This window comes from Cetorhinus maximus, chromosome 28 (assembly GCF_964194155.1).
Source record: "Cetorhinus maximus chromosome 28, sCetMax3.hap1.1, whole genome shotgun sequence".
Classification (NCBI taxonomy): Eukaryota; Metazoa; Chordata; class Chondrichthyes; order Lamniformes; family Cetorhinidae; genus Cetorhinus; species Cetorhinus maximus.
Window position 1 is genome coordinate 23,920,665 of NC_135906.1, and position 27,250 is coordinate 23,947,914.

A 27,250-nucleotide genomic window follows, 5' to 3' on the forward strand; every position below is an offset into this window, starting at 1 on the left:
CTCAGCTGGCCTGGGGGGTGCGGGGTGGAGGGGGCAAAAGGGTGGGGGAGGAGGGTGGAGTGTAAAATTCTGGCCTCTGTGTAATGGGGCACAGGATAAAATGTGAGCGATCCCAGGGCTGGATTTTTTTTCCCACAGTGGAACAGAGAAGGTTAAAATTGGACCAAACTGATGAAAGGACAAATGGTGAAAGATTGTTTTTACTGGTTGGTAAATCAGTAGTAGAGTCAGGTTCCTCACTAGAACAAATAGGGAAGTTAGGAGAATAATGTTCATACCAAGGGTTATTAGGGCAGGAAACGTTTCACCACAACTGGCTATTGAGAAAGACACTTCGGCATTATTTAAAAGAGAATTGGATAAGTATTTGAAAATTGAAAATATAAAAAAAGATATAGGATAAATGGGATTAAAACAGACAGATCTGGTTGAGGAACTAGCAGCAACATTAATGCAATGGACTGAATGTCCTCTCTTACTTTCTGTGCTTAACTTCTGCGGTTCGGAATCTGCCCCGCATTCTCTACAGCAACGTCCTGCAGCGGTAATGCAGGGTAGGGAGCAGGTAGCAGCCTTTCAGGATTATTCCTTTAATGCAGAGTCAACCCCGTGTCTCCCTTTAGATGTTGTGGTATGGGACAGTGTTGCTGATTCAGTCAGTGGAGGATTCACTACCCTGGGTTCCAGTACTAACTGACATGAAGAGACAAGCAGAAACTACCTTCCGCACAACAAGCCCAAGGAACAATCGGGTAAGGAAGGACTGGAACGAATATCTGTTATAACGTTACCTGTTAAACGCTCACACTGGGTGAGCAGTGGCTCCTCCCTGTTTCCCCAGTGTGACAATACAAGACTGATCCTTTCTAGTTTTAACCGCAGATTACTGGTAACAGTAAATATTCTCCCCATGACACACCAGGACTTCTATACAACAGGGAAGGGTACATTAATGTGGCCAAAAGTGTCTCTAATGTAAACGTTCCTGGACTCAGTCAACTAGAGGTTGTCCTCACAAAGGTAAGCGGCTTCTCAAGTATCATATCTGAGGAGCTTCAAGTGGAGCAATCTTGTGGCAATGCAGCAACAAAACACTTGAAACACTGGGTATAGCCCGGCAGCATAGTCTGATTGAGATTTAGAAGGTTTGAGGGTTGAAATCAGAGGTGAGCCAAACCCTGAAACTCGTAATTATCATCCTAAGTAGGCTGTGAATGCAGAGGGTGAAATGGAGCTTTTAAGACTGAGCTCCATAGATTTTTGTCAAGCAAGAATGTCACATCATATGGAGCAAAGGCTGGTAAATGGAGTTGAGGTACAGATTAGCCATAATCTAACTGAAAGATAAAGCAAGCTTAAACAGATTACTCCTATTCCTAAAGTTCATACAAGTTTAAGAACCAAAACAATTTCCATTAATATACAACACACAAAAAAAGGGAATAATTTTGCATTGGTTTAAGATTGTTCTGGGGGTAGTTACATCCTTCCATATGATACATGGGTTGAAATATTTATGGTTTCCTTAACTAAGGTCAAAACAAATGGCATGGTGGATGAAAAAAAAGACTTGCACCTTTCACAATTGCACGATATCTCAAAGCGCTTTACAGCCAATTACGTACTTTAGAAGTGAAGTCACTGTAGAAAACACAGCAGCCCATTTTGTGCACAGCAAACTCCCACACACAACAATGTGACAATGACCAGATAATCCCTTTTAGTGATTTTGGTTGAAGGGTGAATATGGGCCAGGAGAACAGGGAGAACTCTCCTGCTTTTCTTCGAAATAGTTCCATGAGATCTTTAACGTCCACGTCAGAAGGCAGACATGGACCTCAGTTTAACGCCTCATCCAAAAGACGGCACCTCTGACAGTGCTGCAGTCCCACGGTACTGTACTGGAGTTTCAGTTTGATATTTTGTGCTCAAGTCTCTGGAGTGGATCTTCAACCCACAACCTTCTGTCTCAGACCACTGAGCTAGGCTGAAGACAAGGAGAGGAGGAACCAACTTTCTCAATTTTTCAGCCTCTATAGTTCCCTTAGTGTGTAAGATACAGAGACTGATGTGCTCTCTCCCCTGTCCTTTGTAGTACTGTGTTGACTGCCGGCTGGATTGGCACTGGGAGCAGTGTTTGCAGGAAATCCTGTCGGAATCACCTCTCCCCCCAAATCCTTACCCAACCGTAGCTTCAGAATTCATAAAGGCTTCCCTAAGGTAAGATATGAATAAATACTGTGACCTCTGTGTATTTCTGTGCATTTAATATTAGGTTGATAAAAATCTGGAGAAACTCATTTGGTAGAAATTAAACAGTAGAAATTAAAACATTAACTTGTTAAAACAAAAGAGAGATCACAAAATGTTTAGGAAGATCATAGGTCATGCCTTATCAAGGTTGAGAAAAACGTTAGAATTTACCTTTCGATTTTAGGTCACAAATGGTATGTCTGGAGAAGGATGGGATAATGTTGTAGGCCGTTCAGTATTTTTAACCTGTTACCTGGGTTAAAATCCAGCTAAGTCTCCCCTCTGCCAGCCCTATGGGTCTTCGATGATATGAAGATCGACTGCTTTAATCCAGGTCCGAGACTCACTAGGACAATAGTCCCAAAATGTTCATTCTTACAATAAGGATGAGGGAAATGGAAGGAAAGGTGGAACTTGAGTTTATGATCTCCTTTTCTCAATGTCATGATGTTCCAAATCATTTCACAGCTAATAAAGTGTAGTCACTGTTGTAATATGGAAAAATACATTGTGTAATATATCACATAGTGATGTGATAAGTGACCAAATGTTCTACTTTATTGGTGTCAGTTGAGGAAAAATATTGACTGAGACACTGGGTAGAATTCTTCTTTGAATAGTGCCATGGGATCTTTTACTTAAACTTGAGAGGGCAAGACATCTTGTTTGAACATTTCATTCTGAAGACAATGCAGCGCTCTCTCCAAAATGTTACAAATATGATGCTTATAAGACTAACATTATATTGAAGATATTTCAAGCATATCTCAAGATTTCCCAAGCAACAGTATTGTTTATCTTTTCTAACATTTTATATTATCAACTCTCCTTCTAACAGGATGGACCTCTGGCAGAAGAGAGACGAGGAAATTATCCGTCAGACACTTCAGCTTACATCAAAACTCATTGACTGTGAGCACTACATCTTCCAGGTTCCAGGCTTAGAGGTGTTTGGGTTGAAGAGTGCCCTATGCCCATTGAATCCAAACACATTTCAGACTGTACTTGGACTGGTCACTTTGATACGAAACAAGGACATCCCGCATCGCTATCAAGACTTCAAGGTACCTGGAAGATTAATCTAATACGGAACTCTGTGGCTCACAATGGCACATTGCATTCCAACGAGGGAGAAGATTCTTACCGCTGCACTAGAGTGTCCATGTAGATGATGTGCTCAAGTGCTAGCAGCAGTAGGCCTTGAACCCCAAGGCAGGCATGCTACCAAATCAGCTTAGCTGATTCTCTTTTCTCTTCAGATGAAATAATCCACAGAATGTCACAATTAATCTTCAATTGTCTAAAAGACTGAAACAAAGACAGACTGCAATTTGTCTCTTCTTGCACGATTGCTATGTAGTTTGTGTAATCGTAGTTCCATGAATTGCACTAGTTTCTATCAGCCTAAAGGCGGGGGGGGGGGGGTTTCACAAAGGAATTTCCCATTTTTTTTCTCCGTCATTGGCCTGAGTTTCATTTGGATGTTCAGCTCTCCTGGGAGACTGCGTGGCTTTTGGCTGGGATGTGCGGTCTACATATTGTGATTCCCTAGGTATGGCAGTGGTGTAGGACAGGCTGGATGGACCAGAGAGCTTTTTTCCTGTCTGCCATTGCTCATATAAATCTCTTTGCCTCATTCTCTTCCTTTAAGATGCTCCTTAAAACCTATTGACTAAACTTTTGATCATCTGTCCTAATATCTCCTTATGTGGCCAAGTGTATATAGTTTGATAACCATCGAGCGAAGTGCCTTGGGGCATTTTACTAGTAAAGGTGCAATATAAATGTAAGTTGTTGTTGATATTGGTTGTGCAGTGGGTAATGATTATAGCCCATTGGCAAAGTTTGCTAATGAGCTAAAGCAAGCCACCTCTATGCAACATGATGTAGGATCATTCTCCCAGATGCTCTAAAATCTCAGCTGTGAGGGCACTGGGACACCCAGATTTTAGTTTATGTTAAATAATTATTCAATCAGGCCCTTCTGTACTTTACTGATGTTTCCTTTTGCCCAATCTCCCAGGTGGCGACTGGTCTGGGGGTGAACTCTTCAGCCACCTGGTTTGGTTCATTAAGTCCGTTCCTTAATGTTTTGGAACTGACTGAGTTCTACTACCTGAAAGGCCCATTAGGATGTGACAGAGAAGCACTTCAGGCTTATGCTAAAATAGGTAAGGAACTTCCACCAATAGATAGGAACATGATGGCCATCGTATGATTCAGTGGATGAATGTCCCATGTGTGCATTAGACCATGAAGGTTTATGCCTGGTCTGTACCGATTCACCCAGGGTTGCATAGATACATAAGTTCCCTTAACTGTCTTTGGGCAAGGGAGGGTGAGAAAAATGAGCAAGGGTCCCTTCCCTTGATTGCTGCCTAGTGATTGCAGCTAAAAGATTCTGATAGTTGGACAGATGAAGACAGGGTGAGCTAGGCTGTGATGTACCCCATGTTAAAATCCGCTGTTGCCACACACTCTCTGGACTGAGATAAAATGGAAAATGTAGTTCATCTATTGTTACGTGTAGCCAAGAGCTGGGATTGAATCTGCAATTTACCTGTCACAAGGTGCATATGTTTACAATAGCAATTGAGTTGGCCCAATCCATAGCTTCTCAAGTCCTTGGGGCAAAAAAAAAGATACCCAAAGTCCAATAATTCAAAGGGAAACCTAGGTTTAAACTAAAAGTAAATTTCAGAGTGATGTCAGGAAATGTTTCTTCAGTCAGACCGTGGGATGAACTTTCAACTCACAGCCCGTGGCATAAAACTGAAGGTGATGTTTGGCCGCCCGTCATTGACACCTCAGGATTTCCACTGATTTCAACATAAAGGAAAACTGAGCTGTTCTACCAGGAGCAGTTAGTCAGCAGTCAGGCAGCAGGTTAACAGGCCACCTCGTGAAATGGCAGACTAGTCTAAAATATCACAGTCCTTTAAGGATTGGATACTGTGATGGGAAACCCGATTCAAGATGGATCGAATCCTCGTGCATGTTGTGATAGCAAAGATAAACGGTAACGACCACTGGTGATGTTATCATACGAGGATTTGTAACCAAATTTCTCTCCGCTATTTTAACAGAGGAGTTAATTCAGATTAACAACCCCACTTCCCCACTTAAAATAGCAGAGAGCACAATTTTGTAAGAGCACATTACAGTAACATCATCAGTGGTAGTTCTATCCTCTAACCTCTCCATAGTATTACAAAAACTGAATGTCAAGCATGCACCTGCCATCCATCACATACTTTTTGTCCATCACACTTCAAGTGATATACTCAAGCCCCTGTGTCAAGCTAATTCAAAATAATGAAAAAACAAAAGGAAGTCATTTGTCATCTATACATCATTCTGGAGCCACAATGTCTACAGCCTCTGAATTGACCAATGCCTACTTAAATGCAATTAGCATTTGATGGTATTCACCTTTATCTTGTTAGCACCCTAATTGTGCATGCTTTTCTCCTTACAAAACATGGTATTTTAGAACTTACTGTCAACAATGTCATGGAATATCGTTGAGTTCGTTTAGAAATACTCACTAACTAGTCAAGTGATACAATGAAGCTCTTTCCCCATGAGTTTCAATTATAAAAAATATACAAAAGAATAAAAATAAAGAAATAAGAATAAAAATATAAAAGAATTTTAAAAACATAAATAAAGAATTTAAAAATGTTAAAAACATGTACCCTCATGTGATTCTGTCACATAAGCAGGGACATGTTAAGAATGAGCTTTAAGTTTTTTTTTAATCGCTGGCCGAAACCTCATCCTACCCGTGGATGAGGTTTTGCGAAAAATGCAATGGCTTGATGGGCAGCGAAAAATCGGATTTAATTAATTGATTAAGGGCCTTAATATTCTCTTAATTATCAGCGGGCGCGCTGTCACCCCGGCAACTGAAGTATCGCGAGAGTACGCGATGATGTCGGGACGCTTGCCCGACGTCACTGCGCACTATTTTACTCTCAGTTCGAGTCGGCCGCGCGCCCACCCAACAAGGGAAAAATTCTGCCCTTGGTTTTAATTTACTGTCACAGCTCTGCATTTATTCCCAGTGCAGAGTCACCTGAAGGAACTACAGCAGCAACTGAAGGGAGCAGTGACATTCACAATGCAGCTTTCAAAGAGTCAGAACTGGAGCGCGCACAGCATCCTGACCTACCCGTCAGCGTTCGTGGAGGCTTTCGTGGAAAGTGCAGAGAATGGGCACCAAACATACTTGAAGGTAAGCAGGTGAAAGATGGACGTACTGACAACAACAGGTTTCTCCCAGTGTTATGAGAAGCAAGATACGGCTACATGATATATGCACTGCTACCTGTGCATAAATTGGCTGGTGTTTCCTACATTACAACAGTGAATGCACTTCAAAAATACTTAGTTGCCTGTAAAGTGCTCTGGGATATCCTGAGGTCACGGAGGCACTATAAAAATGCACACTCTTTTTTTTAAATTAAGAAGGAAATTGGGTCAAGTGTAAGGCAATGTTGGCCAATTGGCTATCACCTGTTTTTGTGCTGTTGCAGAAGAGTAGTTTCACCCTTGGTGTTTCATGGCTGGGCTGCCTATGATATGTTACGAAAATTTTCCTCTTCTCTGTTGCTCAATACTGGTTGCAGCTAGAGGGAAAACTAATAATAATGCTTTAACCCCCTTTGTGCTCTTGATTGGCACAGTGCCCTCAATGACTTTCTGCACCAGACTGGACTTCAATGAGGGAGCAACAGTGTTAACTTTACACAAATGCATATCAGAGAGATTTGCAAACAATTTTCCTGTAACAGTACCTGGGTGGACTCCTGACACAGACTACACCCATTAAAACCTGGCTCGAATGCTTCCCTGCCTAGTCTCTTGTTAATGTTTCTCTTAAAGGAGTGGCTGGAATTGCCCGAAAAGAGCTGTTTTCAATTCTTTGGAAGACAAAATATTTAGCTGCATCAGTGCTTATCTTTGCGAAGTGCTTGGCAAATCAATTGCAGGCCTATGGGGCAAGACCAGGGGAGTTGGCTCTTTCAAAGGGCCAACACAGGCATGATGGGCTGAATGGCCTCCATTTGTGCTGCATCATTTGATATATAATAATCTTTCCAGTATTTCATCATCCCCCCCAACTTTCCCCTTGAGCCTTAAGGTCAGAATATGTGAAATAACCACTGAAGTTATTCACCTGCACCTTTACTGAGCCACAGACTCTCAGGGGGAGATGGTGGCGTAGTGGTAATGTCACTGGACTGGTCCCGAGGCCCAGGATGATGTTGCGGGGACAAGGGTTCAAATCCCACCGTGGCAGTGATGGTGACTGTGAATTGATTGTTGTAAAAACCCATCTGGTTCACTAATTTAGGGAAGGGAAATCTGCCATGCTTACCTGGTCTGGCCTACATGTGACTGCAGACCCACAGCAATGTGGTTGACTTTTAACTGCCCATCTGAGATGGCCCAGCAAGACAATCAGGTCAAGGGCAATTAGTTCCCCTTCATCATCATTTGTGAGTGCATCAGTGCACAATTGTAAACCAGTTCCCTGCCACCCTGAGCTAAAGGAGAGGTTCAGAGTCAAACCACTGCCAACCCACTATACCAGGCACCATCATTCATCACTTGCTTAGCTACTTTCTCCTACTGCTTGGCCACCACAGTGCCAACCCTGTACCACTTCCCTCCCAAGGATGAAACAGACAGTGCTTGGGGTGCAGTTCTTATCCTCACAGTGATTTTTATGGAGGTGTTTAAAATGATGAAGGGCTGTGACAGAGTAGATAACAATTGGGGCAGGGTGCAATTGTAACCTAGCTGGTCGGGAAACTGGCGGAATCGGGCGCGTCACCAATTTTTAGATCCTAACTGATTTTTAGATCCTGATTTTACCCCCTCTGTTGACTTAGATATCAGACAGGGTGTAAATCCAGCCATGCTCCCAATGCAGTCGGTTCCCCGCCATGTGAGTTACATTAACTACCCCCACCCTTGTCTCTGTGTCTTTTCCTTGCCCTTTCTGTCTCGGTCCCTCTGGAAATATTACTTTGTACAAAGTATTCTACAGTACAGAAACAGGCCATTCGGCCCGTTTCTTTCTTTTATTCTCCATGGGATGTGGGTGTCGTTGGCTAGGGCAACATTTATTGCTCATCCCTAATTACCCTTCTGAAGGCGGTGGTGAGCTGCCTTCTTGAACCGCTGCAGTCCATGTGGTGTAGGTACACCCACAGTGCTGTTAGGGAGGGAGTTCAAGGATTTTGACCCCAGCGACAGTGAAGGAGCGGCGATATAGTTCCAAGTCAGGATGTTGTGTGGCTTGGAGGGGAACTTGCAGGCGGTGGTGTTCCCATCTATCTGCTGCCCTTGTCCCCCTAAGTGATAAAGGTCATGGGTTTGGGAGGTGCTGCAGTGCATCTTGTAGATGGTACACACTGCTGCGACTGTGCGTCGATGGTGGGGGAAATGGATGTTTAAGGTGGTGGCAGGGGTGCCACTCAAGCAGGCAACCTTGTCCTGGATTGTATCGAGCTTTTTGAGTGTTGTTGGAGCCGCACTCATCCAAGCAAGTGGAGAGCATTCCATCACACACCTGACTTGTGCCTTGTAGATGGACTTTGGGGAATCAGGGGATGAGTTACTGGTCCATGCCAGTGTTTATGGTCCATGCCAGTGGTTATGGTCCATGCCAGTGTTTATGGTCCATGCCAGTGGTTATGGTCCATGCCAGTGTTTATGGTCCATGCCAGTGGTTATGGTCCATGCCAGTGGTTATGGTCCATGCCAGTGTTTATGGTCCATGCCAGTGTTTATGGTCCACACAAGTCTCCTCCAACTCCTCATCCACATCTAACCCTATCAACATATCCTTTTACTCCTTTCTCCCTCATATGTTTATCTAACTTCCCCTTAAATGCATATATATTAGGATCCTTGAGTGTCTTCTTACATTTGTCTTGACTTCGGTGCAGAGGTCAGAATGCTCTGCTCAGTTCACAGCCCATTAGTTCTAATGGGACACGTGGGGATTACTGACTTCCGCTCCTGAGTTCTTGATATTGCACTCCCAGTGCAAGAAAGACTGTGCTGGGAAAGCTCATTTGCAAAATGGATTTCTATGTTATCAAAGAACAACGGAGGCGTGTCTCATTCCAAATAAGTGAGGCTTTGGGAACTTGGTTTGCATATTGGGTTTTTGTCTTAATGTTGGCCTGTGCTGTTCTTAGTTAACTGTTTTCTGGTTCCATTAAAGGTGCTTCAGTCCTCCGCTGGCTCATCATGGCAGTACCTCCCCATCATTAAATATTTTGTGCTGTATTATTTTGAGGATCAAGAGGAAAGCTGGCTGTGTTTTCCCCAGCATGATCCCATTGCCGTTTACCAAGACGTTTTCCTTTCCAAGGAGGCTGCAGTGTTTCACTGCCAGAGAGTAGGTGAGTCACTGTGAGGAGACACTATCCTGTCACTGGCAATAGGGTAAGGCTGAGAACACTGAAGAATTAAATGAATGTCAACTGTGGTCCAGTTGGTAGCACTCTTGTCTCTGAGTCACAAAGTTCTGGGTTCAAGTCCCACCCCAGAGCTTGAGTACAAAAATCCAGGCAGACACTCCAGTGAGGTACTGAGAGAGTGCTGCACTGTTGGAGGTGCCATCGTTCAAATGAGATATTAAACTGATGTTCCTAGGGAGATCTTGTGGCGCAGTGGGTAACGTCCCTGCCTCTGAGCCAAAAGCTCTAGGTTCGAGTCGCACTCCAGGACTTGATGGCCAAGGAATGTGCGTTCATAACATGGCTAAGCAGGTTGCGTATCAACCTGCAAACCCTTCCAACACATGCCAATGGCAGGTGGTAATAGTGGGACAGACTCCTGGTCAGCCATATGTGATGTGAAGTGGTGCCCCACCACCTCAAGCTAAATAGCCTCTGCCCTCAAGCTAGTGACCTGTTCCAGTAAAAACAAGCAATGGAAAAGCTTTGTCTGCCTCATGCATCTCTAGACATGGGAAGCCTTCTAACTCTAAGTCATCTGCCTGTAAAAGATCCCATGGCACTATCTGGAAGGAAAGCAGGGGAATTATCCCTGGTGTCCTACCAATATTTATCCCTCAATCAACATCACAAAAACAGATGATCTGGATGTTGCAGTTTGTGGGAGCTTGCTGTGCACAAATTGGCTGCCACTGCAACAATGACTACAGTTCAAAAGGACTGCAATATCCGGAAGTCGTGTAAAGTGCTACAGAAATGCAATGCAAATAAAACGCAAGTCTTTCTTAATTACATTTAATCTTTGCTGTGCGATACTCCATATTTATTTTTTCCTTATTACCTTGAGTTTCTTTTCCTGAGTTGTTTTTTTTTTGCCTTTCCCAGACAATCATATGGCTGCTGCTGAGGGGATAGATAAAAAGTGTCTGGTCATGATGCTCCAGACATCACTAATGTGGGACAGGCTTGATTGATGGCCCAACATATCATTCAGTTCCTGCCCATTTCACCAGGGTTTCACCAGTGCTAGGGACGCTGGGATCACTCTGTGTCTTGCACACGCTCTCTCATTCCCTCTCACCTTGTCATTCTCTCATAAGATAAATGTCCAAAGTTGCTGGCATGGACGGACTGTTGGTCCACATGTGCAAGAGATGAGCGATTCTCAGATCATCTCCTGCATGTGGCTGTTACTGGGGAGGGTTAGGCTAGAGAGTAACACAAGCTATCAACTCTCCACAGACCTCACTCCATTCTATTTGTAACACTTCAGTTCAGTTTTCAAACAAAGCAAAGCTAAATTTCCCCAGAACTAGAAGATAAAAGTGAAGCATGTTTGTGGTATCTCCTGGGTCACTGTGATGCCAGTCTGGATGATTTTACTCATCATAGGCGTTATACATGGGGTGTGATTATTATATATAAGTTCTACTTTTTTTCAGATGTACACATTGAGTGTGTAACACTGAAACAGGGTATTTGGCCCAACTGTCTGTGCCTGTGTTCATGTCCCACTCAAGCCTCCTCCCTTCGTTCTTCATCCCACCCTATCTGCATATCCTTCTATTCCTTTCTCTCATCTGCTTATCTAGCCTCCCCTTAAATGCATCTGTACTATTCGCTCCAACTATTCCCTGTGTTAGCGAGTTCCACATTCTGACCGCTCTCTGGGTAAAGAAGATTTTGGGTGAAGACATTAGAGAGAGCACGGTAAAGACTCAGGAGAATGGTTCCAGGGACGAGGAATTTTCAGTACATAGATTGGAGAAGTTGGGACTGTTTTCCTTGAAGGAGAGAAGGCTAAGAGGAGATTTGATAGAAGCATTTAAAATCATGGGGGGTCGGGACAGAGTAGATAGGGAAAAACTGTTCGCATTGGTGAAAGGATGAAGAACAAGAGGGCACAGATTTAAGGGAATTGGCAAAGAAAACAATGGCAACATGAGGACAAACCTTTTCACACAGCGGGTGGTCAGGGTTTGGAATACTCAGAGTAAAGGGAAGAACTTTTAGAACAGAGATGAGGAGAAACTTCTTTAGCCAGAGAGTGGTGAATCTATGGAATTCATTTGCCACAGAAGGCTGTGGAGGCCAGGTCATTGAGTGTATTTAAGACCGAGATAGCTAGGTTCTTGATTGGTAAGGGGATCAAAAGTTACGGGGAGAAGGTGGGAGAATGGGGTTGAGAAACTTATCAGCCATGATTGAATGGTGGAGCAGACTTGATGGGCCGAATGGCCTAATTTCTGCTCCTATGTCTTATGTTCTTATGGAATGCAGTGCCTGAGTGTGGTGGAGGCAGATTCAATTAAGGCATTCAACAGGGAATTAGACTGTTATCAGAAAAGGAAGAATGTGCAGGTTATGGGGAGAAGGCAGGAGAATGGCACGAAGTGAATTGCTCATTTGGAGAGCTGGTGCAGACATGATGGGCCGAATGGTCTCTTTCTGTGCTATAACAATTCCATGAAGTTTCTCTTGAATTCCCTACTGGATTTACTGGTGACTATCTTAGATTCATGGCGTCAATTTGAATTGTTTGATGGGGGCCGCCTTCTCTGTACCCATTCTGTCTTTGCCCAATCTCTCTCTCTCTCTTCCCCATTCTGTCATCATATTACGAATAAAGGAATTAGCTCAGAGAGAAAAAGGTGGCCAGGGGGAGGTGTGAAGATGCTGCCATATTTACATTAAAATTGCCTCAGATAAAAAGCGAACTGCTTGTCATCTCATGACATAGCTAGCGACATCACAAAGCTTACCAGTTAATGCTTGCACAGCCTTCACTCAAACTTAGATCAAATGCAGTTGAACTAAACTGCAATGTACACTAAAGCTAGGTATAAAAATGTTTCAACTCCACTAAATGTGTAGAATAACGTAGATTGCTTTCTCGCACAAGAGACGATTTTTTTTTAAAAAGAAGGGACATCCAAGTACTTAGCAATAGGGAAGCGACTGGGTCGGTAACTGCGATAATTACGTCAATTGATGGAGGATGACTCAAGAAGCAGTGCTGCTTTCCCGTTGGCCCTGGTGGTTCTGGATCTTGCCCCACAGATAAAGCAGGAGACGGTAGAATGGCTGATGTCTCGCATCGAGGCGCTAAAATCATCAGGCGGGGCAGAGCTGAAGGTCAAAATGGTTGAGCGGTCAGAAAGCAAAGTGGTCTTGCTGATCGGAGCCACCTTGGAGAGGCTGCTGCGCGGAGCAGAGGAGTCAGCGCTGATGAAGGTGTACGGGGACGGGAACTTCAGGCCGTTCAATTTCAGAGACCGGCGCAACTATCGGGAAGCGGAGGGCCAACTGCTGACCACGGCCGAAATGCTGTACATCATCAAATTTGTGCTGGATAACCTCCGGGCAAAGGATGAAGAGCACATTCCTGGTGAGCCCGGCGCCAAGCTCTATCAGGGGAAACTCATCTTCCAGGAGCTATGGGGTGCCCAACTTCTAACCAAAATGTACCCAATGCACAATAGAGAAGAACTAGAGAAGCTGAAAGAACAATGGAAGAAACACTCTTACCTCATTAGCCAACCCGTTCAAGCTTTGAGAGACTATTTCGGCGAATCAATTGCCTTGTACTTTGGTTTTCTTGGCTACTTCACATGGGGTCTTGCATTTCGGACTCTTTTGGAACTCATTTTCTACATCACAAACCTGAAAGATTCTGGTGGGTGTGTTCTTTGTGCTCTGTACAATATCATTTGGTCCACAGTGTTTCTTGAGGGATGGAAGCGTCGCAGCTCAGAGTTGACGTTTAAATGGGGAACCCTTCGGCAGATGGAGAGCTTTGAGAAGGTCAGGGCTGGTTTTGAGGAGAAACTAGGTTTGGACAAGGATGTCAAAGGCGTTTCATTACTCGACCAGCAACGCTCCTTCAAGATAATTATGAAGTCAATGCCATTCTTAATTGGCTGCTTGTTGGTCACTTCCTTGCTCATGATAATATTCCTTGACGCAGATAAACGGGCTAAAGAGAATGACTTAAAGGAGCAATCAGTCCAGAGTCTGCTGTTGACATACACCCCTCTACTTTTATACAGTGTCACTGTGGAAGTACTGAACAAGGTGTACCTTATCTTAGCCAAACACTTGACAGAAAGGGAGAACCATCGCTTAGTTTCCATCCATGAAAGCCACTTGTTAGCCAAGGTTCTTATCTTCTACCTAATCAACAACTTTGCAATTCACTATTACTTTGCTTTCTACCTGAGAGATATGAAGCAGCTTGCAGACACCCTTTCTACCCAACTCCTGGTTCACCAAATCATGGGGCAGTTTTTTGACACAATGCTTCCCTACTGGAAGACACAACTCAAGTTAAATAAAATGTTTCCGCACTCAGCCAACATTGGACTCCAACTGATTGAAACGGAAGGCAACCTCAAGGATGCATCAGAAGGCCTGCTGGAGGAATATTTGGAGCTGTTCATAAAGTTTGGCTACGTGACCCTTTTCTCAAGCGCCTACCCACTTGCTGGTTCCTTCAGTTTCCTAAACAACTTATTGGGAATTAAGCTAGAAAGCATGAAATTCAGCAAGGTTTTACAGAGGCAATTCCCAGTCCCTTCTGCTAATATTGGAGCCTGGCAGATGGCTTTTGAATATCTCACCACGCTGGCAATAATGACCAACTGTGGACTCATAAGCTTGTCACCAGAATTCAGGCAACTCTTCGCCGACCTCCCTGACCTTCACTATTTCTTACTTGCTGTGGCAATAGAACATGGCTTTTTGGGTGTCCAAAAGTTCCTTCGTTTGGCCATTCCTGAGGTACCTTCAGATATCGCAATCAAGTTGGACAGAATTGAGCATGAATGCAGGAGGGCTATGTTCTATAATGAATCGTGTCGATGAGGCTCCTCAAGAAGCAGTAATAGAGGCAGTCCACAAACTCTCTCGAAACCACCAAGCCAGTTTCCTGACTAACTCTTTCAAAGACTTTCTCAGCTTTTAAACGCACAGTGTCTTTGCCTGAAAATCAAACTGCTGTTCAACAGATTTCTAAAAGGTCCAACTTATATAGTAAAGTGAGAGAAGAGTTGTGTGTCTTTTGTCTCAGTTTTCTCTCTCCCTCCTGCCAGTTCCAACTCTTTAAGAGTGGCGTGGATCTTCCATCAGCTTTTCACCCCAGGTTGCTGCGTGCGAGTTGAGGATTGGCACCACAGCAGAGACTAATCCTAGCACTCGCACAATTGCCCTTTTCCACCAAGAGTTATCCAGTGGCAATGGAGGGGTGGCATCTTTAATCGAGTTACCCTTGCCCTTGGTGCCCAGAAATGCCAATCGTGGTTGCATTTCCTCCGCAACTTGGCCAAGGTCATTTAATGCAGCCCAGACTAGCAATCAAACCTTGGAGCTTCTGGAATATTCAGTGACAACCCCCCCCCTCCCACCCTTTTGAACGTTCTTGTGCGTGGATGCTGTGTGAAAACAGTCTGTGATACCAAATAATGTGCCGACACACACTACCAGGCATAAAATGGTTGCATTATGCGGATGTTGCATAGCCTTAGGCTAATAATCCCTTAAATATAGCAGATTAAGGGGATGATCTAATTGAGGTGCTTAAGATGCTGAAGGAATTTGAAAAAGTAGAAATAAACTATTCCCTCAAGTTGGGGGGGGGTAGGGCGGTGCCCAGATCAAGGGGGCAAAATTTTAAAATTAGAGCTGGGCTATTCAGGGATGACATCAGGAAGCACTTCCTCACATAAAAGGCAGTGGAAATCTAGGACACTCTTCCCCAAAAAGCTTTGAGGCTAGGAACCAATTGAAAATGAAACTGAGATGGATAGGTTTCCTAGTCCTTCATACCTTATAAAAACCTATCCTGGAACAGGCTGGAGGGACTGAATGGTCTACTCCTGTTCCTATGACCCTCACCATCCAATTTCACACAGGAAGAACAGCAGAAATAGTGAAGTATTGAGAGAGTTGCTGGAATTCCATCATAAATAGGGCCTTGTTACCGAAGTTTTTCACCTTGTACTCATCAGGAGAAATGCAAGAATGCCAAGTTTCAAACGAATCAATTTGCCAACCAATCAGCATCCTTTTCTCCTTTAGTATAAATTGTTGTGATCATTTGAAATGTGACATTCTTGCATTTGTCCTGAAGAGTGCAAGACAAAAGCTTTAGGCAACGTGTCTCTCTTCTCAGCGATATTCGAACTCCATTATAGTAAGACCCAGTGCCTTTTAGGAGGAGAGAGCAGTAATGAAGTTAATTGTGACAGCCTGCCAGGCAGAAATCAGCTAACTCAGTGAAGACTGAGAAACGAGCCGGGGACCTTCCAGTCTGTATGGTTCTGTCACACATGTAATAGAGCCTCTACCCACTGGAAATAAAGCTAGTCAGGCAAAGAGGTTATGTGAATTAATAGTGCACCCTATATTTGGCTACAATATATTAAGTTGTAAAGAATACACTTCTCCGTCATTTTTTTGCCAAGTATTTCAGCACGGGATATATGCTGACCTGAAGTGGTTGTATTGAGTGAGGGCATGTGGTTGCATCTCCTGTACATTGCAGCCTCCCAGCAACAGCCTCTTGGGGCAGAATCTTGTTGAGGTCTCAGTGGGGGGGTGGAATGAGGGGTTGGGGGGAGGGCGGGGGGGCTGGGGGGGTGGGTCTTGCCTTTCGGCTGGAGAGCGGGTGGGAGACCCACGCTGCCTCATTGTTGGGAAGGCCCACCAAACCACAAGCCAATCAGGCAGTGGTGAGGCCTTCCCCTGGAATCAAGGCCACGGGGGCGTGACTCTCGCCGACTAAGAGCTGCCAGTCAATCAGACGCTCGCGGCTCTTGTGCTCAGCAGTGCCAACGGGGAGGCCGTAGCTGCTACCGAAAGGTCAGGCACCTGAGTCCCAGGATCGTGGAGCAACCCAGGCTGCAGGTAAGTAATGTGGGGGGTGGGGTTGGCGGGTTGGGGGTCATGGGAGAGAGGGGCGCAGGGCTGGTTGGCGGCACGGGCAGAGGGGTGGCTCTCAATGCCTGATGTACAGTCCCTCTATCAGGCACTGAAATGCCTTTGAAGGCAGAAGTGGAAGTTTGCAATGTTAAGGGGAAAAAGTAGGAGAGTGGGATGGCTCTTTCAAAGAACTGGCTCAAACACGATGGGCCAAATGGCCTCCTATTGTGCTGTATGATTCTATGACCCCCCCACCCCCAGCTCCTGAAGGTGACAAGCTGGCCTCACGGTTTTAGCTGCCGTGCACACCGCATGGCAACAGGCCTGCCCGCCATTGGGTTAGTGCCAGCAGCGGCAGGATGAGGTCCTTAAGCGGACATTAATTGGCCACTTCAGGGCCTCGATTGGCTGTGGGGCGGGAAGGGCAACCATAGGCTTTCCTGCCCAGATCTTAATTCTGGCAGAGGTGGGAAGGCGGCGGGGTTCTGGTATGCCGCCATCCTGCCTAACCAAGTGTCCTTCCCACCTGCAAACTCGCAGCAAGAGCAGAAGATTCCACCCATAAAGTGTGCACTTCATGGCTTCAATTTGTGGGTACCTCCTATTCCCTTCTGCTATGCATGGTAACAAATTCTGGCGTTTTTACGCATTCAGAGTCAAAAAAATTGGAATGCTAATGGGACAGGGTGGATCAGAAGGAAGGGCCACAAGTCGTCTCACCCGACAGTAATTAAACCTACTGCAGTTTGCTAATGGGCGCAAATTGCGCATCACGAAACTGGCCGTAATTAGGGCACCCGCTCAGTTGGCAATTTAATTCCGAGGCCACAGGGAGGTTGGGTGTGGTCATGGCAATGCCAAAGTGATGAAAGAAGAGGTTGGAATCGAGGTAAGAAGGAGTATATCCCTGCCTCCAGCCTGAGTAGGGTGTTGAATGCGGGAATGCGGCATTGAGGCCTCAGCCGGATCAGCCATGATCTTATTAAATGGAGGAGCAGGCTGGAAGGGGCCGAGTGGCCTACTCCTGCTCCTAATCCATACATTCGTAATTTGTGTGTTGACACTGTACCGGGTGAGAAAAGTAGAAAGCGATATTCCATTTCTTGGCACCATTCCCTGGAATTAAGTCTACGGCAGAGAAACAGGACAATTGATCTATAGCAGCTGTCATGCTCTTCATCAGCCTCCTCTCACTCCTCTTCATCTAATCCTATCAGCATATACTTCTATTCCTTTCTCCCATCCTTAGTTAGCTTCCTTTAAATGCATCCAGCCTTTGAAAACTAATCACCAACAAAAACAAGCTATCCACAGCCATGGAGTCATTACACCACAGGAGAAGGCCACTTGGCCCATTGAGTCCTTGAACACGTTTGTGCGACGCTCACCTTAACCATTGACATGAGAAGTATGAGCTTGATGCACATGTTGCAGGAAGAAGCAAAGTGAACTTCGCCCATTAATTATTCAACCATTTTTGTGCAGTGAGTATTGCTGATTGAGAGCAAATATTGATTAAATAATGCGAGCACCAAATATTAGGTAGAGTGGGAGCGCTCTGTCAAAAAGGATATCTGAGGTCAGGACAAGTTTGAAGTAACAACCAGAGGCTTGAATGGGAAGACAGTAGAGCTGGTACTCGGGATCATTCGTAAGCAGATGGCCCACAATCCCCTTCATCTGAGGTAAGGAGACATTTAAGCAGAGGGTTGTTAGCGCATAGAAATAGTGGGGAGGGCAAAAAAAAAAGCACTTTAAGGGCCGTGGGATTATGTGGAGAGATCTTCCAGAGGCCTGGCATAGGCACAACAGGCCAAGTGGCTTTTATGATAATCATTTTAATTATCTTTAAAAATCTATCAAAGATTTTGACTGTTTCAGTGAACTTACTAACTTAGAATGTGCTGTGTCCTAGGTCCAGCTGGAGATCCTTTCAATGGTGCTAACCAGCAAAAAGCGATGACATCGTTGGATCCTCGAATTCTCGAGAGTTTCTCGAAGAAAGATCTTCTAACTACCTACAGGTCTATCTAAATCTGCTGCCTTGTGCCAATTCCAGAGAAGTGCACCATCGACTCAACAGTTAGAAGGGGGCGCGGGAATTGTTTAACTGGTCCCAGCAGCCAGGCAGCTAAAATTAACCTTGGTTGTCTTTAGGTTGTGGGAGTGTATGTGTGACCAGGTAATCCTGCTCTTTCAGTTGAACTCCTGCTCAGACTGCGTGTGTGGTCGGTCCCAATGGAGTCAGTTTAAGCAGGAACTCACAGGCTTGAGAGTCCCTTCTGCCAGCAGCAGCCCCCCCATTACACAGGGTATTTGGAAAGTCCTTGTGCAACTTTAAACTTCAATAACTTTGTGCACATGTAAAACTGTAAATGGATTATTGAAGCATAATTCATGTTTTGTTTTAATGTTAAGTGTTCTTAATGTTGTTAATGCTGTGTTAATGTCCATAAAATCACTCAGTAGGAACTGGAAAATGTTTACAAACAAGTTAGAAAATTAGACTGAACAATGTACCACAAAAGATGGCACCCATGTTGAAGCCTAGAAATTTAAACTGCATTGTATTAAAACTTTGCCAATGTGTGCCATTTACAATTTGCTTCTAACCTACGTATGTCCAAAGTTATTCAAGTTTAAAGTTGCACAAAGGCTTTATAAACACCCTGTATTTACCTTGTTAGAAGTGAGCAGGAACTTCATTATAACAATGATAATGTGCTGCACAGAATCATAGAATGGTAACAGCACAGAAGGAGGCCATTTGGCCCATCATTTCCATACTGGCTCTTTGTAAGAGCTACTCAGTTAATCCACTCCCCTACCCTTACCCCACAGCCCTGCATTTTCTTTCTCTTCAGATAATTATCCAATTCCCTTTTGAAAGCCACAATTGAATCTGCTTCCACCACACTTACACTAGCTGTTACAGTGCAGTGCATTCCAGGTTCTAGCCACTCACTGCATCAGAAATGTATTTACTCATGTCGCCTCTGATTTTTTTGCCAATCATCTTAAGTTGGTGTTCTCTTATTTGCAACCCTTCTGTTAATGGGATCAGTTTCTCCCTATCTACTCTGTCCGGGAGTTCTTGTGGTAGCATCCCTGCCTCTGAGCTAGAAGCTGCAGGTTTAAGTCCCATCCTAGGACTTGATGGCCAAGGAATGTGCGCCATAACATGACCAAACAGATTGAGTGTCAGTCAACCTGTAAATCCTTGCCACCAATGACAGGTGGTAAGAGCAGGAGAGATTTCTGGTCAACCACATGGTGGAGCCTCGAGCATCACTAGCCATAGCTCCAGACTACAACATGCATGTAAAAGTGCATGTTGCCACAGCAACTCGGACTCCCTGAATGAACTAAAACACCACCACCACTCTCTCCAGAGCCTTCATGATTTTTGCACAGTCCCTGCCTTTACCTGCAGAGTACACAGCTTCTTATATTTCCCATTTCATTTGGGTAAACAGGGTGCTAGACCTTTTTAAAATTCATGCTCGGGATGTGGGCATTGTTGGCAAGGCTAGGATTTCCTAAGAGTCATAGAACCTTACAGCACATGAGGCTATTCGGCCCATTGTACCAATGCTGGCTTTTTGGCAGAGCTACCCAATTAGTCCCATTACTCTGCTCTTTCCCCATGTTTTTTCAATTAGATTTTTTAATCATGGTATTTCTGTATCACAGTCCATCCATGTTAGTCAATGCATTGAAATTACCTTACTCAATATTAATAGTAAATCCATTAGCCTATTTGTCTGAAACCTCTTTGCTGGTTATTTTAAGAAAGACATGAGCTCAATGTAACTTCAATACCAACAGGGAGGGTAAATTAGCCCCAGATTCCTGCCTGTCAGCCATAGCTCAGCTGGTAGCACTCTTGTCTCTCTGTCACAGGGTTAGGGGTTCAAATACCAATTTAGGACTTGAGCAGAAAAATTAAGGCAGACAACCCAGTGCAGGACTGAGGGAGTGCTGCATTGTTGGAGGTGCTGTCTTTTAGATGAGATGTTAAACCAAGGCCCCATCTCCCTGCTTGGGTGGAAGCAAATGATCCCATGCCATTATTTTGTAGAGGTGTACGGGGGGGGTTATCCCTGGTGCCCTAGCCTATGTTTACCCCTCAATAAACCTCAGAAAAAACAGATTATATGGTCATTATCACACTGCTGTTTGTGGGAGCTTGCTGTGTGAAAAGTTGCTTCTGTGTTTTCTACATTACAACAGCGAGAACACTTTAAAAAGTACCTCATTGGTTATAAAGTGCTTTAGAACATCTGGCATTGTGAAAAGTGCTATATAAATGCAAGGCTTTCTTTCTATTGCCACTCTGAGATTGGCTAATTTGAGATTCACAAGGTGTAAGGCAGGGTGACCTTTTTTGGCTGACCTTCCTTCCATGTAACAACAATACTGAGCTAAGGAACTCGGCATGTGGGACTCTTCAACACCGTGGGTTGGTGCTCCAACAGTGTGCCAGCAAAGCAGTCTTCTTATCCATTCCTGGCAAACTATTTAGTCATTACCAGGGAGCCTTTTAAATACCTCACAATGTCGCTGTGGTACTGCACCACCCTTCAAACAAAAGAGATATGAGAGACCGAGAGGGTGTCCCAATTGAGGTCTTTAAGACTGTGCAGGGGTTTGGACAGGGATGACATGGAGATGATGTCTCCACTTTTATGGGGAGACCAAAACTGGGAGTCATAAATATCAAGTCACCAGGGGAGTATTCTTTACCCAGAGAATGGTGAGAATGAGGAATTTGCTGCCTGAGGGAGTTGTTGTAGCAAATAACAGATTCTTTAAGAGGATGGAAAATGCATGAGGGAGAGATGAAGAGGGGAGGCTTGTGCCTAACATAAGCACCAGCATAGGGTATTCGGGCCAAATGACCTATCTCTGTGTTGCAGACATTATTTAATTCTCTGTTACTATGTTTCTACAGGTCAATAATGAATCTTTTCATTGGCTTAGGTTAGCAGCGGTCAAGTGCCTGATTGGTCAGTGCTATGACGTTATCCCAGCATGTTGGCGAATGTTGCACAGTGTAGCAGCTCAACTTCAGCATCTCAATGGACTCAATGAAACCATTCAGGTCAGCCTCACTACCCCCAAGGAACATTCCTTTTTGTGAGAAAGAGATTCGAAGGCACTGATTAGAAAATAATCTCAGGCATGAGGTTCTTTACATTTGATAAGTGGGTTAATGATTGGTTTGCCCAGTTTTTTCTCCTCTCCTCAGGTTGTAATACAGGAGCCCTTGGTACCAAAACCAAGTAATCATTTTATGTAGGTGAGAATGAACAGGCCTCCTCCATCATAGCAGCATTACATTTAAGCCCCACTCTATTCACCAGACTGAGTCCTGGTTCCTGTCAAAGGCACTCTGGCAAGTGTAGTTGTGATTATTGTAAAGTGTGCTCTGGACAGTTCCTCTTGTAAGACTGAGTGTCCTCCTGGTTATTGACACTTCCAGCAAAATTAACTGGACACTGCCCGACAACAGGAATCCTGGATGAACTTTTCTTCTCCCCAACCTAAAGGTAGGAAGCCAATAAGAGCATCATAAGATCAGTACCCACTGGGTGCCTCAGTTGAATCTAGGATCTGTCAGATTTATTGGGCACAGAAGTACATCCATCAGTGCCTTTGTTTCCTGCTCTATAGGGTTCAGCAGCACACCAATCACTGCACTTACTTCAGCCGTGCATTGCTATTGGGCAATTAGATGACCAATAGAACAAGGCCCAATGTTGTGCACAGATCCACCAGATACTCTCAGATCTACCAGATTGAGTCCTGATTGATTGGTGCTGTCAAAGGTACCCTAGCAAGTGTAGATGTGATCATTGTAAAATGTGCTCTGGGTAGGGAGACTGTAGTATAAGGGGCTGGCACATACAGGATTAATGTGGGACTGAGTACAGTACCACCCAAACAGTGATGTAAGAAGGCACATGACCCAGACCCAGGGGTCAGTGTGGTGTTGAGCAGAGATGTGAAAAGATCTAAACATGGAGTTAGATAGCTCTTAGCCTGTACCCTTTACTGTACATATGTAAATAGTTCCAGCAGTTGACAAAAACTTACAGTTAACTTACTGAAGACTACAAAGACTTCTTTAAGAGACGCTGTTCTGTAACCAACACCCTCCCAACAGAGATTATTTGTTGCTGTTGTATAGCTGAGCATTCTCTGGTCACAATTGGTGACTGAAGAGATGCACAAGAAGAGGATCATAAGTGGAGCATCTTGGAATAACGTTTGCACTTTGGAACAGTAATTTTTTTTTCTAAAATAAAGTAATAAATCGTGATAAAGTATCACAATATAATCTCTGGTGACAGTGGGAATCCCATATATTGGTAGAGACTCCGCTTCTATTAAGGAAGTTGTAATTCCACTTATAGAGATTTTGTGTTTTAAATGGGATTTCTTTTTACACTCAGGAACTCCTAACAATTGAAACAGTGAATGGCATTAAACCAAGTGGATCAACCAATGGATCTGCTGACATACTCAACTCCATGCAACCTGAAGTTTTAGGTAGGTATTTTTCTAATTCTGTTATTTTATTCTCTGGACATCGCACTGTAACCCTGACCTGGAGGGCTGAGTGCTGACCTGCTCCATAAATCCACTCCCTCAACCCTGCGCAACACCTAATCAGTAGGAGCTGCACTAGAGCGATCCACCATTCACTGGTATCTAATTAAAGAGAAAGAGTCACATTTATATAGCGCCTTTCCCTGGTGCGTTATTTTTGAAGTGTACTCACTGTTGTAAAGATTACGGCAGTCAATTTGCACGCAGGGAGGCCCCATAAACAGGAAGGTGATCATGTGAAAATCAGCTTCAACAATGTTGGTTAAGGGATAAATATCAGCAGAACTTCCCTGTTCATTTTCAAATAGTTCCATGGGATCTTTTGTGTTTACCTTAGAGGACAGACAGGGCCTCAGTGTACCTTCTTATCCAAAGGGTGGCATCTCTGACAAAGTAGTGCTGCAGTGGAGTGTTAGCCCAGATGATATGCTCACATGCCCAGAGTAGGACATGTTGAAGCTTTTCGTGTTGCACTCATCGGGTCAATTCGCAAGAATACCAAATGTAAAGGGAACAACAGATAAGTACTTTGTATTATTAACAGTACTTATATTCACAAATTTTAAAATAAATATCTGCCTGATTCTTTTATGAAATGCATTTTCCCACCTTCTGTTGCACCCTGTTCTGCTGCAAATAACTTGCGTTCTGAAATTCGCCTTAAGAATAGAAGACTGGGAGCAGGAGTAGGCCATTCAGCCCCTCGAGCCTGCTCCACTATTCAATAAGATCATAGCCCACCTTGGAACTCAACTTCACTTTCAATTCCAAAAAATTCACAACCCCACCCCCCAAGTGAAGAATCTCTCCTTATTCCCGAAAGGTGATCTCCTTAACCCTGGGATTCTGCCCCTCGAGTTCTAAACTCCCCAGCCAGTGGAAACAGCCCCTCAGCATCTACCCTCCAAGAATTTTATACATTTCAATGAGAGATCACCTCTCATTCTTCTAAACTCCAGGAGATATATGCCCATTCTACTCTATCTCTCCTCATAGGACAAGTCTATCATCCCACACCTTTGCTGTTGATGAAAAAACTCAGTGCAAAAAGTGTTTCTTTTTGACATTCGGCTTTTTCTGATCCATATTCAACCAGCTGAAATTTAAACTTGAGGTGAAATTGCAGGAACGTAATGTGGAGGAAAAAGCCAAAAGCATTGGCGACTGCTGTCCTTTGCTGAAGCCTTGTTTCTTTCTGATTGCAGAGGAGGCACTGCTGAAGTACCAGCTGTTGCTACAGGCTACCCTCGACAGCCAAAGCTGCCCAGCTCCCCGGAACCTCTCGGATATTGCCCTGACCAGGATTTGGGAAATCAACGTCGGAGATGTGGGGCCAGGCAGCCTCGAACTGCTGAAGGAGGTTGCCGTAATGTGCCTTGCCGTGTCTGACATCATCGTGTGGGAGGTTCACGCTTTGTGCCCAGAAGTGGAACCGCTGCTCCGGGCACTAGACGAGCGCGCCTGCACAGTGCAAGCCACCGTCACTTCACCAGCTCCACAGGGGTCAGGGGAAGGAAACCAGGTCGTGACGCCAGACACCTGGGCAAGCGATGGAGCTGCAGCAGAGACCATTACTAACAGGGAAGCACTGGAAGGCTGGTGATGATTGAAAAAAAAATGCACATTGCCACATTTCTTAAAGGAGTGCCGATGCCGGGAGTTTCCAACTTGCAAGCTTCCAGAGCACCACAGAACTAAGTCCGTCAAAGGATAGTCTTTGCAATGAAATAAAAACAAAAAAAAAGCTGGAAAAACTCAGTAGGCCTGGCAGCATCTGTGGAGAGAGAAATAGAGCTAACATTTCGAGTCCGTGTGACTCTATGACCAGTTTCAAAGCCGAGTCATATTGAGTTTTTCCAGCATTTTTCATTTTTATTTCATATCTCCAGCTTCTGTAGTAGTTTGCTTTTCTTTTAGTCTTTCCAATGCCCCCTTTACTGCCCCTGAACCAACTCCATAAAAGGATCCCATGTCACAGTCAACAGCCCGAAGCATACAGTACCTGTATTTTAATGATGGTTAAATATCCTTTGCCATTGCTCACGATGAGTTAAGATGATAATGCTGTTTTATAAAAAGATAGACTTGCGTTTTTATAGCACTTTTCATGACCACCAGACATCTCAAAGTGCTTTACAGGCATTTGAAGTACCTTTAAAGTGAAGTCACTTGTAAAGCAGGAAACATGGCATTCAATATGTGCACTGCAAACTCCCACAAACAGCAACACGATAATGACCTGATAATCTATTTTTCTAGTGATGTTGGTGGAGGGATGAATATTGGCCAGGACACCAGAATAACTCCCCTGAGGTTCTTTAAAATAGTGCCAAGGGATCTTTTGTAGCTGCCTGAGAGGGCAGATGGGGTCTCGGTTTAACATCTCTTCCAAAAGACTGCACCTCCGACAGTGCAGCACTCCCTCAGTCCCTGGAGTGGGACCTGAACCCAGAACCTTGTGATTTAGAGATGAGAGTGACACCTACTGAGCCACAGTTCACAATTAAACTTTTACAGCATTGTACCAGGTAACAAGACAGTGTAATATTCTGTTGCTTCAAGGATGCCAAGTGTAACTTGGGCTGTCTTTCTTTCGCCACAGTACCTTACTACTATAAATAGACATTTTGGAAGATAATTAGACTCTTGGAAACATCCCTAGGTTAAATGGGAGTATTTTCTGCTGCTGAGGAAGTTTCTTTGAACCCAGCAGGCAATGACCAACATAAAATGACTTGCATTCCTTCCTTCGCCTTCTTTAACGTGTTTTGAAGTGTGACACACATACTTAGATATTTCCTGAAGGTGATAACCTGCTCACTGGATTATGGCTGTTCGGGTTTCGGATATTCCTCCTGTACTGAACCCAAAAGATCATATTCACATGGTTCACTGTCACAAAAATGGACCCGATGTTGGAGTGTGAGCGACTTACCACCAACAATTTCACTACGAACATATTGAACTGTTTAAAGAAGGCCTGTGTTTTTTTTAAAAATACAAGAAAGGACACTGATCAAAAGATGGTGATACTGTGAAGTGACCACTTTCTGGAAAATTCCTATGGGGTTTATACTGTCAGACCTGTTCTTAAAGGACATGGAATTTCACACCTGAGGAGATGTCAAGGCCTACTTCAAACAGAGACTTTTGAAAGGAGGGCATGAAAAATGCAAAAGGCTGGACTGTGAAGAGAAGGGAAACCCAATTAGACATCCAAAATCCATCTCCTGTTGATCTATATCTTAGAATGTGTCAAAAGGTTTCTGAGATGAAAGCAAATTGGACTTTGGATGCAAGCCATGCCTATTTACCTTAGACAGAGAAATGAGTTAAAACTGGCTGAAGACCAGTGTTTTAGTTCTGGCAGAGAAGAAACATGACTGCCTTCTAAGAACACTGCTGGAAAAGAAGCAGGACCTCTCTCTCTCTCTCACTGGAGATGTGTTGTAACAGGGTGTCATCTTCAGCAGAGTACAAAACTGAACCAAGCCAATAAGTGTTTCCAGTGGACTGTGCAGTTAGCTCCAGAGTTCTACAAATTCACCTAACTCATGGCTGCAACATACCACCATCGATACCTCATGGACAAGCCAAGGACTGATTTGTATATTCTTTTTAACTTTTATTTGTACTCAACTTTCTTATTTCCGTTTTGTGTGTGTGTGTGTGTGTATATTGCATCATTTATTATTTTCCCTCGGGCTTTAGTAACCAATAAAACTTACTCTTTCTTTGACTCAAGGAAACCTGGTTTGATTGGCTCCTTATTAGCAAGTGAATACATATGGATTGGGAAAAAATATCCACGGGGAAAGAGTTTTAAACAAACCTTTGTTGTGTCTAACCAAGGGAGTTGAGGAAAAAAGGGGAGCCAGCTCATTCCCCCCCCACCTGATTGTAACAGGACAATCATGTCCTTACAACACACACCACCCCCCCCCACCCCCCCCACCCACCCCAACAGGGGTGGTCGTTGATTA

The 27,250-nt window shown here is 44.2% G+C and overlaps 2 protein-coding genes across 5 annotated transcripts in view; both read left to right on the forward strand.

Annotated features, from left to right (window-relative positions):
* The window catches only part of LOC144668772 (uncharacterized), a 219,612-nt gene that overhangs the window by 43,667 nt on the left and 148,695 nt on the right, over nucleotides 1-27,250 (forward strand). The window lies entirely within an intron of this gene.
* On the forward strand, nucleotides 616-25,293 carry LOC144669012 (uncharacterized). 4 transcript variants are annotated; one of them, XR_013573584.1, is made up of 9 exons: nucleotides 616-752; nucleotides 883-1,020; nucleotides 2,096-2,220; nucleotides 3,092-3,317; nucleotides 9,497-9,677; nucleotides 18,568-18,834; nucleotides 21,607-21,756; nucleotides 23,111-23,207; nucleotides 24,473-25,293. XR_013573584.1 is itself a non-coding variant. In XM_078531563.1 (6 exons), exons 1-6 carry the CDS (start codon nucleotides 624-626, stop codon nucleotides 18,684-18,686), a joined length of 918 nt encoding a protein of 305 aa, XP_078387689.1. In that variant the 5' UTR covers nucleotides 616-623; the 3' UTR covers nucleotides 18,687-19,342. The 4 variants fall into 4 exon arrangements, 2 of the variants coding, with proteins under 2 accessions (XP_078387689.1, XP_078387690.1); XR_013573585.1 differs by having other exon boundaries at nucleotides 21,636-21,756; XM_078531563.1 differs by lacking the exons at nucleotides 21,607-21,756; nucleotides 23,111-23,207; nucleotides 24,473-25,293 and having other exon boundaries at nucleotides 18,568-19,342.

Excerpts from the sequence above, each read along its gene's own strand:
- LOC144669012 (XM_078531563.1), top strand. The coding sequence starts at position 624 with ATGTTGTGGTATGGGACAGTGTTGCTGATTCAGTCAGTGGAGGATTCA. Across the intron at positions 1,021-2,095 it reads TAGAGGTTGTCCTCACAAAG|TACTGTGTTGACTGCCGGCT; the intron begins GTAAGCGGCTTC and ends TGTCCTTTGTAG. Across the intron at positions 2,221-3,091 it reads TTCATAAAGGCTTCCCTAAG|GATGGACCTCTGGCAGAAGA; the intron begins GTAAGATATGAA and ends TCCTTCTAACAG.